The 18,872-nt window shown below is 40.4% G+C and overlaps 1 protein-coding gene across 1 annotated transcript in view; it reads right to left on the bottom strand.

The window, feature by feature from the left end:
- fstl5 (follistatin-like 5) overlaps positions 1-18,872 on the bottom strand; it is a 427,630-nt gene that overhangs the window by 97,657 nt on the left and 311,101 nt on the right. Inside the window, exons 11-12 of the mRNA XM_060926685.1 lie at positions 13,001-13,162; positions 9,308-9,442 (exon numbers count right to left, since the gene is read on the bottom strand). Of these exons, the coding sequence (XP_060782668.1) occupies positions 9,308-9,442; positions 13,001-13,162 (297 nt within the window). The remainder of the gene's footprint in view (positions 1-9,307; positions 9,443-13,000; positions 13,163-18,872) is intronic.

Raw genomic sequence — 18,872 nt, 5'->3', positions numbered from 1 at the left:
GAACTGTCTATTTTCTACATTTTAAAGGTTTTTTTTTTCATTATTAGCATCGACATGGCTAGAATATCCCAGAGACACGTCACAGGCAGCCGCCTGGTCAGAGAAGCTAACATTGCATGAGCTTGCGGTCCCAGAAACAGAGGGGGGATCTAGATGTGAAATGTTTGATGTTGATGCTTGAAGGAAACTATCATGCATGTCAATGTCATCGGAGTGTGTGTGTGTGTGTGCGTTTGTGAAACTAGTGGCAGTGGCACATTCATCCACAAATGGGACGGGGTCTGAAAGGGATGGTCCTTCACCCTCACCAGAGCTAGTAGTACTACTGGCTGCAGCTGCAGCTAACATAACGTTTGCTACGCTAGTGTCATGATGACTTGCACTTGCCAGCTGGGTTTCATTAGGTTTAAAAAACCCTGTTAGTTTTGGTATATTGCTCAATAGAGCTTTGTCACGTTGGGCTTTTTGCCGTTGCGCCTTGCGCTTTTGAGCACCGCTGTCGTATTTTCTGTCACACATGTTCACTGTTCAACTGTGGAGTGACCTCGTGCGTGACGTCTAACGTTTATATATGGAAGGCGGATTTGCCTCACCCAATCACCGTCCATTTATTAAAATATTCATTTTGAGCCAATGAATATGAAGGTTTTTTTTTTCTTTTGGCCAATTGGGGGCCCCCCTGCGAGGCGGGGGGGCCCTTAGGCTGAAGCCATATGAAGCCTGTGCGGTGATCTGGGCGTGCCTTTAACCATTCATAGTTCTTACAGTGACTACCTTTTGGTCTGTGGCATTCATTACATAAATGAGTGTTTTTTGAGACTTGTTTTTCAGTTTATCTGCACTGGCATAAAGAAACTCCAAAAAAGAGAAAGAGGCACATTCTAACTTAAATATCGGCAGAATCTTCCCAAAACAGAGAGATGTCCTTTCGTGTACGCAAGGTTTAATCTGTCTTCAGTATGGTTCATTTTTGCATTGTTTTTGGTTGCTTAAGACCCCATCCACACGTAGCCGGGTATCTGCTAAATCGAAGATATTTTTCTACGTTTTGGCCTGTCATCCACATGAAAACACATCAAAAACGAATATTTTAAAAAACTCCGGGCAAAGTGAAGATTTTTGAAAACTCCGTGTATGCCTTTTCGTGTAGACAGAGATAACCGGAGTTTTGCGTTTTAGAACGTCACAATCTGCGCCAAAAAAATGACAACAAATCTGCCCTGACGTCAAACGTGCGACCTTTGTTTACTGCAGAAGCCAGATTAAGCATGGACTTAAGCTAGCCGCACACCACGGCGATCCACGCGGTACCGAACCGACCCATTTCAGAGCCGACTCCCGACAGGGCACGAGTGCAGTCGCGATTGAAGCAACACGTGACAACTTAATAGCTTTGTGATTGGCTATTGGATATAGTTACTGTTAAATCCAACACTTGAAGATGCTACAGGCTGAATTACAAATGACACAAAATGGAATATGTAGCGCACTATCTAGGCTGCATGAGCTATTATTCCCAACCTTAAATAGTGCACTTATATAGGGGAGTTAAAGCGATTTGGAATTCAGCCACACAACTTGAGCAGAGTGGCTTTCCAGCCCACTGTGTCTATGGATAAAGCTTCAGTCTATGGAATTACAGTATATACCTGCATTAGGTGCTACCAACACGTATTTCTCGCGCTAGAAATTGTGTTTAATGATGTCACGTGTTATATGCGAAAGATATGATTGGCTATTGCTAGCGACTCTCGCCGATCAGTCTGGCTCCCGATTAGTTTTTCGAATCGGCTGTGAGATGAGTCGGTACCATCGAAAACTAGTCTTTACGCCTGACTCGCGACTTCAGTTGGCTCGGTACGCTGAAAATCGGCGTAGTGTGCGGCTAGCTAAAGAGTAATGGATCGGAGTAGTGCCTTGAAAGCGTTAATTATTGTGCAGGTGCTATTTACATGTTTAATTTTAGAAGCCCAACTACTGCTCCAAGAGCACAGGCGATGTGATTAGGGGGTCGGATTTGGGGAAATAACCATCTACAGGTTTGGAACGCTTATGAATGTGATTGAAAACGCAGATGTTCGGTTATGTGTGGAAGGGATTTTTTTCGAAGACGAGGTGGTGTGGATAAAACATTTTTATAAACGGAGGGGGGGAAAATGTTCGGTTTTAAAAATACCCGGCTACGTGTGTACATGGCATAAATTGAGAAAAAGATGAAAGGTATTACCGTCTCCCCGCTATCAAGAAAAATGTTAACAAAGAGAGGCAAATGCTTCAAGAACAATGAAGTGGTTAAAGGAGCTAAGCTTGAAAACTCCAGAGAAATTCACGATTGCATTTAAAATATATATATTTTTTAAATAGAAAGTCGGAAGTGAGTATGGAAGAGTTAATCTCGTTTTATTTTTTCTGCTCACATTCGAGGTAGCTTCTTCATAAAACCGTTTGATTTTCTTACAGGTGAAGCAGCTTCCTCATTCGACACGGAAAACCCAGATTGGTTTCAAACAACTTGGACATAACTCGGTATAAAACTCAACAAAGAGTGATATGAGCAATATATCCTGAAAGAACAGAAAAGATTAAGAGCAGAGAACGCTGGAGCTTTGTTTCTGTTATCAGAGGAAGCCAGTCCTGTGCAAAATGTCACCATGGCGTTAGAGTGAAAGTAATGAACCCCCAGTTCGAGAGAATTCTATACAAACACACTGAACTTTACAACAGCTGCACGCATGTGAAACGGAACTCAATCAACTAAGGCAGGAAAAACTAGTTTGGATGAAATTGTCGTTGTCCATTACACACATCAGTCTGTGTGACTCAGTTGTGCCTTTTGACAAGAGAATAAATGAAGAGGGAACTGAACATTAACCGTTTACTGAAATAATTATTGCAAGAATGATTATAGTTACTATATGACTATGGCTACAACTCGAATGTGCTGATTCTGTTAGCATTTTTCATTTTTGTACCATCCACTATTTGATAAAATTAGAAAGAAAGAAAGCATGACTTTATTCATCACACACTTGTGAAATTCCTCTCTGCATTTAACCCATCTGAAGCAGTGAACACACACGTGAGCAATGAGCACACACACATACCCAGAGCAGTGGCAGCCATGCTAACAGCACCCGGGGAGCAGTTGGGAGTTAGGTGCCTCGCTCAAGGGCACCTCAGTCCAAGGCCGTCCCCTATTAACCTAACCACATGTCTTTGAACTGTGGGGGAAACCGGAGCACCCGGAGGAAACCCATGCAGACACGGGGAGAACATGCAAACTCCACACAGAAAGGCCCCCGCCGGCCGCGAACCCAGAACCTTCTTGCTGTGAGGTGACCGTGCTAACCACTTACACCACCGTGCCGCATACGACATTGTTTGAAAGTCTAGAGCAAGATATTTTGTTATTTTACAAATAACATTTCAGATATTGTTTTAACAATAATAAGCATCACTGTATAAATGACAGAGTGCAAATAGCTGTGTACCTAGATGTCCTTGGGGTTGTTGAGACATGGAGGGGTGGGAATACCATCCAGCCCACAGTTCAGGTCAGAGTCATTTGAGAGTAATGCTTGGGCTTTCACAACATTCTGTTCCCCAAAGCTGATGTTGGGAAAAAGTCTTTACACACAGAAGTTTTTTTTTTTTTTTGCTTTTGTAGTCTTTTCTCTTTCTTTCTTTTTTTTAAACTGTTCTTCCATGTTGGGACTCTTCGGGAAAAAGAAGGTATATTCCAACATGTAGCTAATGCTAATGCTCGGCCACAAATCTGCATCATCACTCCAGTCGTTTTGAGGAGTTTTGTATGGATCAGAACTATTAATAGACTCTAATTCCGCGTACAGTATATCTATAATTCGCTTCTTCCTGACTAAGATTATCAAAGTCATTCGGTAGTAGAGCTTTGTTTAGCTGTAGTTTTCTTTGGACAACAGCGACATATGCCGGACGTCTCCACTTGGCTTCAGTATGTGAATGGTATGGAAACAAAGTTTGCTTGTCCCCCAGGCATAGAGTAGCGACGGTTGCTAAGGTACACTACCGTTCAAAAGTTTGGGGTCACCCAGACAATTTTGTGTTTTCCATGAAAAGTCACACTTTTATTTACCACCATAAGTTGTAAAATGAATAGAAAATATATAGTCAAGACATTTTTCTGGCCATTTTGAGCATTTCATCGACCCCACAAATGTGATGCTCCAGAAACTCAATCTGCTCAAAGGAAGGTCAGTTTTATAGCTTCTCTAAAGAGCTCAACTGTTTTCAGCTGTGCTAACATGATTGTACAAGGGTTTTCTAATCATCCATTAGCCTTCTGAGGCAATGAGCAAACACATTGTACCATTAGAACACTGGAGTGAGAGTTGCTGGAAATGGGCCTCTATACACCTATGGAGATATTGCACCAAAAACCAGACATTTGCAGCTAGAATAGTCATTTACCACATTAGCAATGTATAGTTTAAAGTGATCTTCATTGAAAAGAACAGTGCTTTTCTTTCAAAAATAAGGACATTTCAAAGTGACCCCAAACTTTTGAACGGTAGTGTAAATGTGACATCAGTGCAAGGGGTCTATACCATGAATCACTCTAATTGCACTAAGCTGTTTTTTCGTCTTCTTCCGCTTATCCGGGACCGGGTCGCGGAGGCAGCAGTCTAAGCATGGAAGCCCAAACTTCCCTTTCCCCAGACACCTCGGCCAGCTCCTCGGGAAGAACACCGAGGCGTTCCCAGGCCAGCCGAGAGACATAATCCCTCCAGCGTGTCCTGGGTCTTCCCCGGGGCCTCCTCCCGGGGGGACATGCCTGGAACACCTCCCCAGGGAGGCGTCCAGGAGGCATCCGAAAAAGATGCCCGAGCCACCTCAGCTGGTTCCTCTCGATGTGGAGGAGCAGCGGCTCTACTCCGAGCTCCTCCCGAGTGACTGTGCTTCTCACCCTATCTCTAAGGGAGCGCCCAGCCACCCTGCGAAGGAAACTCATTTCAGCCGCTTGTATCCGCGATCTTGTTCTTTCTGTCATTACCCAAAGCTCATGACCATAGGTGAGAGTCGGAACGTAGATCGACCGGTAAATTGAGAGCTTCGCCTTTTGGCTCAGCTCCTTCTTCACCACGACGGACCGGTAAAGCGACCGCATCACTGCGGAGGCTGCACCGATCCGCCTGTCGATCTCACGCTCCATCCTTCCCTCACTCGTGAACAAGATCCCGAGATACTTAAACTCCTCCACTTGAGGCAGGACTTCTCCACCAACCTGGAGAGGGCAAGCCACCCTTTTCCGGTCGAGAACCATGGCCTCGGACTTGGAGGTGCTGATTCTCATCCCAGCCGCTTCACACTCGACTGCAAACCGCCCCAGTGCATGCTGAAGGTCCTGGTTTGAAGAAGCCAACAGGACAACATTATCCGCAAAAAGCAGAGATGAAATCCTGTGGTTCCCAAACAGGATTCCTTCCGGCCCCTGGCTGCGCCTAGAAATTCTGTCCATAAAAATTATGAACAGAACCGGTGACAAAGGGCAGCCCTGCCGGAGTCCAACATGCACTGGGAACAGGTCTGACTTACTGCCGGCAATGCGAACCAGACTCCTGCTCCGTTCGTACAGGGACCGGACAGCCCTTAGCAAAGAGCCCCGAACCCCATACTCCCGAAGCACCCCCCACAGAATACCACGGGGGACACAGTCGAATGCCTTCTCCAGATCCACAAAGCACATGTGGACTGGTTGGGCAAACTCCCATGAACCCTCGAGCACCCTATGAAGGGTATAGAGCTGGTCCAGTGTTCTGCGACCAGGACGAAAACCGCATTGTTCCTCCTGGATCCGAGGTTCGACTATTGGTCGAATTCTCCTCTCCAGTACCCTGGAGTAAACTTTCCCTGGGAGGCTGAGAAGTGTGATTCCCCTATAATTGGAGCACACTCTCCGGTCCCCTTTCTTAAAAAGAGGGACCACCACCCCAGTCTGCCACTCCAGAGGCACTGTCCCCGACTGCCACGCGATGTTGCAGAGGCGTGTCAACCAAGACAGCCCCACAACATCCAGAGACTTGAGATACTCAGGGCGGATCTCATCCTGTTTTTCCTCATCAAGCTGTTTTTTTTTTAATATATATATATTAGCTTTCATTCAACCAAGTTTCATAGAAATGAGCACAGATGACCATTTTTCAGGTGTTACAAGGAAATATTTGGGGCATCATCAGTGTCAGAACCAACGTACAGGTAAGAGATTAATTTTAAGCCACTTTTTGTTCCTTGTGTATATCAATTCTATTCGGTTGTTTTATTTTATTGTTGATTAAACTATTTTACCTCCTCATCCAAAGATTATGAAATATTCATCTTCTTCTTCTTCTTCTTTTTTTAATTTTCACACACAAAAATATAAGATTGGTGTTCAACAACAGCAACGAGTTTAATTTATGTTGCACCTTTCAGCAACCCAAGGACGTTTTACAAAGTAATGGCACTACAGAAAGTGATGCTAATCAACCAAAAGAAAACATGACGGATCGGAGACACAGAAAGCAAGATGACAATTTGCATGAGCATAAAAATAACCGACTAGCTCAAAGCATTGAAAATGATAAAACAGTCAGTGATCAGGAGAGGAAATGTCAGGAGGAGGGACGGCAGAAACAGAAGAGATAAGATTTGAGATGATTTTTGAATTTGGGATGAGATGTACAATCCCAAAGGCATGGAAGGAAAGAATTCTACAGCTTAGGGGCTGTAACCCTAAATGCCCTGGAACCCATGGTGGATAGTTTAAAGGATATGGGACATGGATTTTTACCTGGGCATAATTATGTATAAAGGACATAAGAAATGCCATCTAAATCACTGCAGGGCGTCAAAAATGTGAAAATCATCACATTATTCAAGTTTTTCTATACATCAGCGTAAAACAAGGATTCGTTAATGAGCTAGGTGGTCACGTGACCCGTGACGTCACAAAAACTTTCCAAGGAGCCAGCGCTTGGGAATCTAATGTAAACAGGTTACCGAAATGGACACCATCGACAGTGACATTCCCGATGTTTCACAGAGATGTGAAGTTAGACCCTATCAATTCGAACCGATAGCTGGAAATTCACATGAACATGGATCTTGTCTTTACTCTGACGGGTCAGATGATTCTGAGAGTGAGAGTTCATTCAGCCCTCATGAAACTGAAAGCGGTCGGCTCGATAACACTTCCTGGTAAGTTAAAAACAATTCTGCTCAAAGGCTAATGATCTGTTGAAAGAAGTATTATTTTTGTATCATACATTGAAAGTTCATCATAGATCTAGCTAAAGTCCGTTGCAAGCTAGTTTTTTTTTTTTGCTGATATTTTTCGAGGTTGATTGAGATACAATGCTTCCAGAGTCCGAGATGAAAACATTCAAAATGGCGAAACGAGTCAGAATTATGATAATCAATAATTGATACACCCAAAATTATAATACTAATCCTTACCTCGGCTTTCAGTCGCTTAGCGCAGAGGTCTTCAACAGGGGGGTCGCAAAATCGCACCGGATCACTCATATCAACAAAAATATTCCTGCCCTGTCCCCTGGCCTCCGTGCAGGGATGCAAACAGCGCGCCTTTCGGCAGATGCTGCCTTTTTCACGGCTGAATCGCGCAGATCCGATAAAAAAAAAAAAAAAATAGCGATGTTGGTTCATGGAGCATGAGGCATGAAGTGTAAGGATGAGAGAGAGGCGGTTTGGGTCGGGAAGCCGCGCGCATTTGTGCAGCCTGGCGCAGGTGTGCGCGGCTTCCCGATTTGAACTGTTTTTTTTTCTCATCCTTATACTTCCTGTTACATGTTTCATGAATTAATATCGCTCAGTACCTGAGTATTAATGTTGAAAGAATCCTCAGTGAAATGGTCCGAATACAGTTTGTGGGAAACAGTAGGTGCAAAGTTTTTTTTCAACAGGTGTTCTGTAAAGTTGTCCTACCAAGCCTACTGCGCATGCGCGAAGCCTACTGCGCATGCGCAGGTGAGCCCACACTTTCCTCAGCTTCGGGTCCTTGGGGAATGCAAAAAAACTTACTCCAGGGCATTTCCCATTGGAATTATTGCAACCATAAGCAGCACAATACACCATGATTTCCAATGTATGATGTCCAATGTACTTTAAAGACTATAAAAACAATTTTCTTGTCATCCACTTCTCCATTCATCTACCCGCTTGTGCTGTGCCCGAAAGTTTTTGTGACGTATGATCACGTGACAGCGGCTCTTCCGGTTGCAAAAAGTGCATATCGGAAGTCGAGCAGAAATGCCATATACAGTAATCATCACGAATATAACGATTTTGCTGAATTTAATAGATGATTTTGTATTTGTTGATGCAATTAATTCATATTTTTAATGGAAAGAAACTGATATAGCGTGCTTTTATGTTTCATGTCCCATATCCTTTAAAATTGGGGGATGGACAACATACTAGAAGATGAAGACCTGAGGCTGTGAATGGGAGACTAGGATTAAAATAATTCCATTAGATATTGAGGAGCATGGCCTTGGAGTGCTTTAAATGTGAGCAGAATAATTTTATACTGCATGTGATATAGACCAGGGAGCCAGTGGAGGTTCTGGAGGATAGGGGTGATATGTGCTGAGCATTTAGTGTGGGCAAGAACTCTGGCTGCAGAGTTTTGGATGTATTAAAGCTGAGCAATGGACTTATGAACAAAGCATTACAATAATCTAGTCATGATGTGATAAAAGCATGGATGAGTGTTTCAACATCCTTGGTGCTGAGTAAAGGACGGAGACGTGCAATATTGCAAACATGAAAAAAGTCTGCTTTAGACAGGGAGTTTGTGACTTTCAAAAGAGAGAGCAGAATCAAAGATCACACCAAGGTTACGTACAACCTACTATTGGAAGAGGTTACTGATTTGGAACCAATCAGAATAAGATCAGTTTTAACAGTATTAGGTTTTAAAAAGTTAGCACTCATCCACACCCTTAGATCGTCGATGCATTCAGAGACGGGGGGGGCAGGACAGATGTAGAAGGCCTGCAGCTGATGTAAATCTGCATATCGTCTACTTAGCAATGAAAAGTCAAACAATGACGGTGGATAATTTGGCCCAGAAGTAGCATGTAGATAAGGAACAAAAGAGGACCTAAGACAAAACCCTGTGGGACGCCACAACTAAAGGATGCCATGAAAGACTTCTCAGAATTGGTGCTGGTTGTACAGAGCAAGCTCCACCCACTAACCCCTTATTCACATATCAGATAGACCATTATGGCAAAAATTACACCAAAGTATAGAGACTTAAACCTACATGACTTGCGTGCAGAATCCTCTACAAACAGAGACGAGATATCTTCATCCACACCGGCTTCATTACGTGCGATGCAGGTGTACGCTCCAGTGTCCTCGAAGTGAACGTTACTGATGTGTACTTCGCTCCCATTAGCTGCACGAACACAAAAATATGGGAGAAAGAAAACAATGTTAAATTATAATGCTGAAAACACAACAGAATGTCGCGCTTCTTGTGAACCACTTTAACACTCAAAGAGTGGAAGCAATTCCACTTCAGTAAGCTCCTCTAATGGGACAGCTAGTGTGTTTTTGACAGCAGTTGAGAAATTCATGCTGCTTCTAGGTTGTCACATTGAATTTTATGCTTTTTTTTTTTTTCTGCATAGCCTACTGGGAAAGGTTTGAGAATACAAAAGATCTAAATTTTAAAAACAACACCAGAAAATAAATAAATCCCGAATCAGTTATTTACATGCATTGGGCCCTGGAGCATAATAAATGACCACCCATACAATGATGGGTGTATTTCCAGCATCAATACACAAAACATCAGAGCAGAAAAACGGGCACTGTGCTTCTATTCTCCATGCACAGTATGACTGCGTATTCGTTCTCAAAGCTTCTACATGATAAATTGCTTCTGCGTAGTTGTGGGAGCAAAATATGTTGTTAAAGATTATTTTAAGATGAATATTAATTCACTGTTTGAACACTGGGTGTTGCTGTAATATGTCTTGTGTGCTCAGGTATAAAGGTAAGAAGGTTATTGTTTACGACAGGTGTTTTGACACTGGAAGGGCAAAGGGTTTTTGACCGCTGTGGTGTGAACAGGTTAGGTGTACTGTAAGTTGTGTTAGGTCTTCTGGAAGCTGGAAATGAACATTGTTCATTTTTATACTTGAAGAAGAAAAATAATTTTCTCCTGTAAACCAGAACAGCCTGTGGAGTCTGTGAGGAAGCAACACCAGCATATGGTAATCAAACTAAAGCATGGCTCATCAGCCAGGTCATTCCTGGGTTAAACATCGCCGTAACTAAGTAACCGGCTCGATCCTACAGTAGTTAATTTGTTGTATTTACAGATCCAGATTGATAAAATACAGTAGCACTAGTGAGGCTATATGACAAATTCTATTCATTTCACTTCCACTGGAGTTCGTCATGATTTTATGTATGGTACACAACCATTCAAAAGTTTAGATTTAACGTTTTCAGTGATATTAACGCCCCGATTCTGTTGTGGTCTTACATTTGAAATCATTTGTAGAAAGTGTAAAACTTCATGTGTCCACTCAATAAGAGACAGACTGTTTAGTATTATTCAGAGAGAGCAAGATTTCTGGACATCTTTCTATTAAGAAAGAAAGAATGAGTGAGTGAGTGAGTGAGTGAGTGAGTGAGTGAGTGAGTGAGTGAGTGAGTGAGTGAGTGAGTGAGTGAGTGAGAAGGACAATAAGAAAGAAAGAAAGAAAGAAAGAAAGAAAGAAAGAAAGAAAGAAAGAAAGAAAGAAAGACATTATGAGAGTGATAAGGATAATATGAAAGAAAGAATGAGAAGGAAAATATGAAAGAGTGAGAAAGACAATAGGAAAGAAAGAAAGAAAAAGATTGAGAAGGATAATATGAAAAAGAGAAAGAAAGAAGAATGAGAAGGACAATATGAAAGAAATAGAAAAATATGAAGGAAAAAATGAAAAGAAACAAAGAAAAAATAAAATATGAAAAATTAGAGAAAAATGCACAGAAGTGAGACAAAGTATACTACTGAGAAGAAAGAGGAAGAAACAGTGTGAAATAGTAAATAGAAAAAAGATTGAGAAGGATCATATGAATGAAAAAGAAAGAGAAAATATAATATGAATGACATGAAAAAAGTGAGACAAAGTAAACTATTGAGAAGAAGGAGAAAGTGTGAAATAGTAGATAGAAAGAAAGAAAGAAAGAAAGAAAGAAAGAAAGAAAGAAAGAAAGAAAGAAAGAAAGAAAGAGAAGGACAATATGAAAAAAAGAAAGAAAGAAGAGAAGGATAATATGAAAGAAAAAAGAGTGAGAAGGAGAATATGAAAGAAAAAAATAATAAGAAACAAAAAGAAAATGCGAGAAATTAGAGAAAAATGCACAAAAGTAAGACAAAGTATTGAGAAGGAGAAAGAAAGACAGTGTGAAATAGTAGAAATAGAAAGAAAGAAAGAAAGAAAGAAAGAAAGAAAGAAAGAAAGAAAGAAAGAAAAGGACAATATGAAAAAGAAAGATTGAGAAGGATAATATGAAAGAGAAAGCAAGATAATATAAAAAAAAGAAAGAAAGAAAGAAAGAAAGAAAGAAAGAAAGAAAGAAAGAAAGAAAGAAAGAAAGAAAAGAGTAAGGAGGACAATATGAAAGAGAAAAATAATATGGAAGAAAAAAATGAAAAGAAACAAAAAGAAAATATGAGAGATTAGAGAAAAATGCACAAAAGTGAGACAAGGTACACTACTGAGAAGAAAGAGAAAGAAACAGTGTGAAATAGTCGATAGAAAGAAAGAAAAAAGATTGAGAAGGATCATATGAATGAAAAAGAAAGAGAAAATATAATATGAACGACATGAAAAAGTGAGACAAAGTAAACTATTGAGAAGGAGAAAGTGTGAAATAGTAGAAAGAAAGAAAGAAAAAAAGAAAGAAAGAAAGAAAGAAAGAAAGAAAGAAAAGGACAATATGAAAGAAAGAAGAGAAGGATAATATGAAAGAAAAGAGTGAGAAGGAGAATATGAAAGAGAAAAATAATAAGAAACAAAAAGAAAAAAAGAAAATACAAGAGATTAGAGAAAAATGCACAAAAGTAAGACAGAGTATTGAGAAGAAGGAGAAGGAGAGACAGTGTGAAATAGTAGAAAGAAAGAAAGAAAGAAAGAAAGAAAGAAAGAAAGAAAGAAAGAAAGAAAGAAAAGGACAATATGAAAAAGAAAGATTGAGAAGGATAATATGAAAGAGAGACAGCAAGATAATATAAAAGAAAGAAAGAAAAGAGTAAGGAGGACAATATGAAAGAGAAAAATAATATGGAAGAAAAAAATGAAAAGAAACAAAGAAAATATGAGAGATTAGAGAAAAATGCACAAAAGTGAGACCAAGTATACTATTGAGAAGAAAGAGAAAAAGAGTGTGAAATAGTGGATAGAAAAAGAAGGACAAAAAGAGAGAAAGAAAGAAAAGGACAATGTCAGTGAAAGCAAGCAAGCAAGAAAGAGAGATTGAGAAGGATAATATGAATGAAAGAGAGTGAGAAGGACAGTGTGAAAGAAAGAGAAAATAATATGAATGAAAAAGTGAGAAACGAAACTTGAAAGAGAAAGTGTGAAATAGTAGAAAGAAAGAGAAAGAAAATGAAAGAAACAGGCATAAAAGTATAAAGGGGGGAAGTAAATAATTTTCCATTACACTGCAAAAAATGATATCTTAGCAAGTGAAAATAGTTGAAACGATCTAGCATTTCTTATTAGAAGAAAACAAAGCACCAATTTTGAGATTATTAAACCTAGTTCTAGATTGCAACCAACTTATTCTAAGATGTCTTACCAAGTGTAATTATCCTACTGCACTGGCAGATTGTCACTTGATTATAGTTTCTCAAATGTATTATGTTTTTCCTTATATTACGATGGCTAGTTTTTGCAGTGTGTACTATAGCTGCTGTAGTGAGTACCGTATGACTTGATCACAGTGTCACCTTGCAGTGTGAGCTGTTTGGAGAGTTTAGTAGAAATGTCCATGCCGTTCTTCAGCCAGGACAGCTGTGGATCAGGAATCCCCTCTGCGTGACACCTCAGACTGGCTGTGACTCCGGGTTCGCGTGCCTGACTCTCTGGATACACCCGAATAACAGGAGGAACTGCGGACGAGGACAGAGACGGAGAGGATTAAAACCCGAATGAGTGAGTTCATGATTGTGTGAAATTAATTAAATAAAGGCTTCATGCATTTGCCATCTCATGGCTTCCTGCTTGCTGAGGATTAGAGAAAGTATGCCTCTTTATTGAAATGGACGCCAATTTCATTTCCTGTCTGAAAAGAAAATGATCTCATTGACATGGTGAAAGCCTTGCAGCACGGTGGCAAACAAATGAGCTAGATAAATAGAAAAGAAGACTGCTGTGGAGGAACCATTGATTTTTAAAACGAGCACCATTGATTTCAGGAAGACATGCACACCCGGGATCGAGCGCAGGAACCAGGACCTTTCAGGTGATTTTCTATAGTCTGTCTCTGTAAAGTATCAAGTATATTTAGATGCGTTTGTGTATTCACTACATAAAAGTACGCAGGTACACTCGGAAAGACGCCGGAGAACCAGGCTCAGATGTGCGATATTGAATATGACATGTAATGTTTGCTCGGTGCTGACAGATGTATTGGTGTCAGCTCTAATTGAGGCCAGGCAGAAGGAGAGCGTGACAGATTGGTACATTAGACTGAGGACATTTGGAGGAGACGGAGTGTGTTTCTCTTTTTTAATGCACGTGTGTACGACTGCAAGAGTAAGCAAGGGAGTACCATCTGCTCCAGCTTCCTGTCTCACTGCAAAAAAATAAAAATCCTAGGAAGTTTATTTGTCTATTTTCAAGTCAAAACATCTCGCCACCCTTATTATAAGACACAACTGCCCAACAAGCAAAACCTCATTTAGCTAGAAAGGCTAGTTTTTAGACAGTCCATCTTGAAAATCTTGTATAGACAAAATGTCTTGAAAAAGTCTTATTTGGAGCACCTTTGAAAATAAAACAAGGTTTTTTTTTAAACAAGTAAGTACATTTTGGACATTTGTCAAATGCGGTTCATCTCATCTCATTATCTCTAGCCGCTTTATCCTTCTACAGGGTCGCAGGCAAGCTGGAGCCTATCCCAGCTGACTACGGGCGAAAGGCGGGGTACACCCTGGACAAGTCGCCAGGTCATCACAGGGCTGACACATAGACACAGACAACCATTCACACTCACATTCACACCTACGCTCAATTTAGAGTCACCAGTTAACCTAACCTGCATGTCTTTGGACTGTGGGGGAAACTGGAGCACCCGGAGGAAACCCACGCGGACACGGGGAGAACATGCAAACTCCACACAGAAAGGCCCTCGCCGGCCACGGGGCTCGAACCCGGACCTTCTTGCTGTGAGGCGACAGCGCTAACCACTACATGACCGTGCCACCCTGCGGTTCAGACAAGTACCTTCAAAAAGGCTATGAGTGAGTGGAGGGCGTTTTAGTGAGGTCTTTTTGGAATGCTGTGAGTTAAGTTCAGTGGTTTTTGTTTGTTTGTTTGTTTGTTTGTTTGTTTGTTTTTTGTGCCTGATCTTGTAAACCCCTCGTACACATGAATAGTCAGTGCCCCCAAAATCCACTGTTGCTTTGGCGTTGTGTAAGCACTGTAAGGTGGTGTTTACATTAGACCGTATCCGTATCGTTTTCGTTGTGGATGCACTGTCCGCGCACATTAAAACGCCGGGAAACGACTCCACAGGCGGAACAATTTGAATCCGCCAGGGCCCACGTATTCAACCCAGTACGTATCTGATCCGGTGCTGTGTAAACATTGAGGAACGAGGATACGCAGCGCTGAGCTCTAGCTGACGTCGTCATTGGACAACGTCACTGTGACATCCACCTTCCTGATTCGCTGGCGTTGGTCATGCCACGTTGGTCATGTGACGCGACTGCTGAAAAACAGCGCGGACTTCACTTCCTGCTATTTGTGTGTGTACGCGAATCGTTTTAAAAACGTTAATCTGATGATCCGCTGATTCGAAATAATGTAAACAGGGCCTAAGTCAAAATGCGTAGACTTTTATTTATTTATTTATTTATTTTTTTGGTGCCTGAGGTCCTGGGGAAGTGGAATCTTAAGAGATGTTTTAATGTTTGAATGTTGAAATGGGAAAAAATAAAATAAACTTGTTGCAATGCTACACGTGTCGCCAACTTGATTCAAGATAGTCTCTGGTCTCATATCTAGAGTATTTTACTAATTACAGGTCACAAAAGGAGAATCTTTTAAGCTAGCAATGCTTAGTTGCAGAATTTAACAATCCTAATATTAGTATATTTCTCTTAAATTCAGTTTTTACTGCTAAGACTTTGTCATGAATTTAAGTGAAATACCCTTAAAATGAAATAAATAAAAATGACTTGAATGGCTAAATGTAAGAAGTACGATCTTGTTATAAGAACTATTTTGAGTTAATCAGATCTCGCATAATAAGTTCCCCAATCTTATTTTGGAATTATTTCATCTAAAAACAGGTTAGATTTTTCATCTTACTTTAAGAAATCTTACCAAGTCAAATTTGACTAGTTCCATTGGCAGATTTTTTTCACCTGATTCAAGCAAATATGCTTTGTTTTAATCTTTTATTTCTTATTTTTGAAAGGCCATTTTTTGCAGTGCTCCCATACCTAGGTGCCTGACTCGATGAAAGATAAAGATAGATAGGGAGAGACAGACGGAAATAAAGAAAGATAGACAGTTGCGAATGAAGACAGAAGATGATGAAGGTGAGGTATGACTTTTTGGGAAGGAGAAGGAATAAGCAGGATGGTGGTGTGAGGAATCCACTAGTGAGGAAACTGTGAAGTCGAAAACACATGTTCAGTTCTCGTACTCTCTGTGTGTACTAGTCATGTCAAAATGAACATTTTGAATTTTGTTGTATTTTTTTTAAGTTTTCTCCTCGTGTCATGAAACTACATACGATATTTAACAATTATTTCATGAAATGGAGTTGTACGTGAGCTGATAGCTATAATCCATGTACAATGAGATTGAGTGGAATAACTTTTATTCTATACACATTCACTGGGTTTTGAGAAACGGAGCATTTTTATTTTTAATTTTTTTTTGCAAATTCGATAAATAAAAACTATATACAAAACGTCCGATAAAATAATTTCCGCTTAGAATGTAAACAAGCTGGCGAAATGACAGGAGCAATTTGTGAAAAGTGCTATTATAATAATAATTTTTGAAAAATAAAATAAAAGAGATACGTTCTTACCATCAAATACTTTTATTACATATTTTGTTGCGATTTTTTTAGGGTTTTGTTTTCGAGTAGAGTTTTTATTTTGTCCTCGGTTGGTTCAGCAACACAATCTGCCATTTTGTTTTTCTCTACTCATGGTACATGAGCTGATATCCTAATAGTAGAGTAGCTTATCGGAGTGCATGATTGCTCATATCCAGTGAAAGTTGATAGCAGCGTTATGGTCGAGTCACTAAACCTCGAGTCCAAGTCCAGTCTCAAGTCCCCAGTGTTCAAGTCCAAATCGAGTCTCAGAACAAGACTCCAACCGCACCATTTGATGGGGTCTGTTTTAGCACTATTAATATTAGTTTGTTCCTGAACAGGTGAATGTGCTTCTCTTTGTCAGGGAGTGTGAAGTATTCTGTCAGGGATGGTTGGGAGACGGATGTACGTACAGGAGGTGTGTTTATTAACGCAAGTGAAGACGGTAAACACTCCAGAACGGCAGGCAAAATCGTAAAACAGTGAAACAGGCAATAGGTTGAAAGAGGCACAAACAGGCTATTGTAGACTCGGCAGAATCAAAGACGAGAAACAGGAAATCAGGGATCAGGAAACCAAACAAGGAAATAAGGCTCGGTAATGTGTCAGCAACGCAACTCAATACTTCGCAAAGTAAGTGTGTTTTCACAGTTTTTATATAGGCACGCTGATTGTGGCTTAATCCTGTGCAGGTGCGAGTTGTTTATGGTGCACGTGCGAGAGTCTGCTTGGCGCACGTGCTGTCCAGAGCACATCTGAGAGTCTATCTGATGCACGTGCCAAGGTGCGCTGGTGTGACAGTCTTACACGAAATTAGTACAAAAATTAATGTAGATATAAATATCTCATCTCATCTCATTATCTCTAGCCGCTTTATCCTGTTCTACAGGGTCGCAGGCAAGCTGGAGCCTATCCCAGCTGACTACGGGCGAAAGGCGGGGTACACCCTGGACAAGTTGCCAGGTCATCACAGGGCTGACACATAGACACAGACAACCATTCACACTCACATTCACACCCACGGTCAATTTAGAGTCACCAGTTAACCTAACCTGCATGTCTTTGGACTGTGGGGGAAACCGGAGCACCCGGAGGAAACCCACGCGGACACGGGGAGAACATGCAAACTCCACACAGAAAGGCCCTCGCTGGCCACGGGGCTCGAACCCGGACCTTCTTGCTGTGAGGCGACAGCGCTAACCACTACACCACCGTGCCGCCCTAGATATAAATATCTTATGTCAAATTATTATGGCATGTTACAAAAATTAAAGAAAAAAATCCAAGTCCTCGTCTCCAATTTACAAGCCCAAATGCAGTTAATGCACGAGTCCGAGTCATCAGTGCTCAAGTCCAAGTCAAGTCATGAGTCCTTAAAATTAGGGAACGAGTCGGACTCAAGTCCGAGTCCTAGACTCAAGTACTTCAAGGCTAATTTAAAATATTATTTTTGAAAAAAATATACAGTACTGTGCAGAAGTCTTAGGCCCCCTATTTTTTTCAAATGAACTTTGTTTTATGACGTCTACATTATCGAGTCAGTACAAAAACATTTTAGCGCTCCAAACATTTTTTTTTCAGCACAAAATTAAATATTGCAGGAAAAAAAAAAACATTTGTATCTGAGCAGCATATTCCATAAGAGAGCACTTTCTTTTCAGATGAAAAAAGAAAGCATAATGAAGGCTGCTGGGTTTTGGTGCAAAATGAAGACGCGAGTGTGACAGTCAAAGTGTCCAGAAGACCTGGGGCTGGTTCTGCAAGATGCTCAGTAAAACCTACAGCTCATTTCCGCATAAAATTGCACTCACTGGACCTCAGACTACTTTTTTTTTTTAATCAAAGGGTGGTCTCACACCAAATATTGACCTTGTTTCATTTATTATGGTTTACTGTTTACAGTATTTTTTTATGGTGAAACATTTAATTTCATTTTTTAAGCCATTTTTGGTCTACAGCATTTCTTTACATGTGCCTCAGACTTTTGCACAGTACTGTATATTCTTTATATAAAATAAAAATAAAACCGTCTTTATTCATACATATATCTGTATTGCTAGAAAACCGATTGTTAAAATGAATAATAATGATAATTGCATTATTAATATGCAATAAACACTTAATTAAAACCATATTATCAAGTGGTGTTCCAAGAGTGCAGATATTTTCTGATTTTTTTTTTTTTTTGCTATGTCAATCATTTTTTCATCCACTTTCTCTGTTGGTAACATACTGAGTGATTGTTTTAGAGACAGTTTCAAGAAAATAAAGAGTAAAATCATGTCTTCTGACTGGCACGATCTCGTTCTTTCCATGACAACTTGCACACGAACTGCAAGTCTTTAATGTGGTGATTAAAAAAGTCTGATTTTTCTACTTTATGCGAATCCGTCATGAGCACATTGGCTCAAAAGCAGCTTCTAAAGCCATGATGAAGTAATCAACTCGTTTGTTATTAAGATCAAATCACAGACAATTCGTAATCACTGTGTTTGAAGTCATTATTGACAACAATCTCAATCACGAGGGTATTTATCCAT

Source organism: Neoarius graeffei, chromosome 8, assembly GCF_027579695.1.
Source record: "Neoarius graeffei isolate fNeoGra1 chromosome 8, fNeoGra1.pri, whole genome shotgun sequence".
NCBI lineage: Eukaryota > Metazoa > Chordata > Actinopteri > Siluriformes > Ariidae > Neoarius > Neoarius graeffei.
This window is presented reverse-complemented; position numbering and strand designations above follow the sequence as displayed.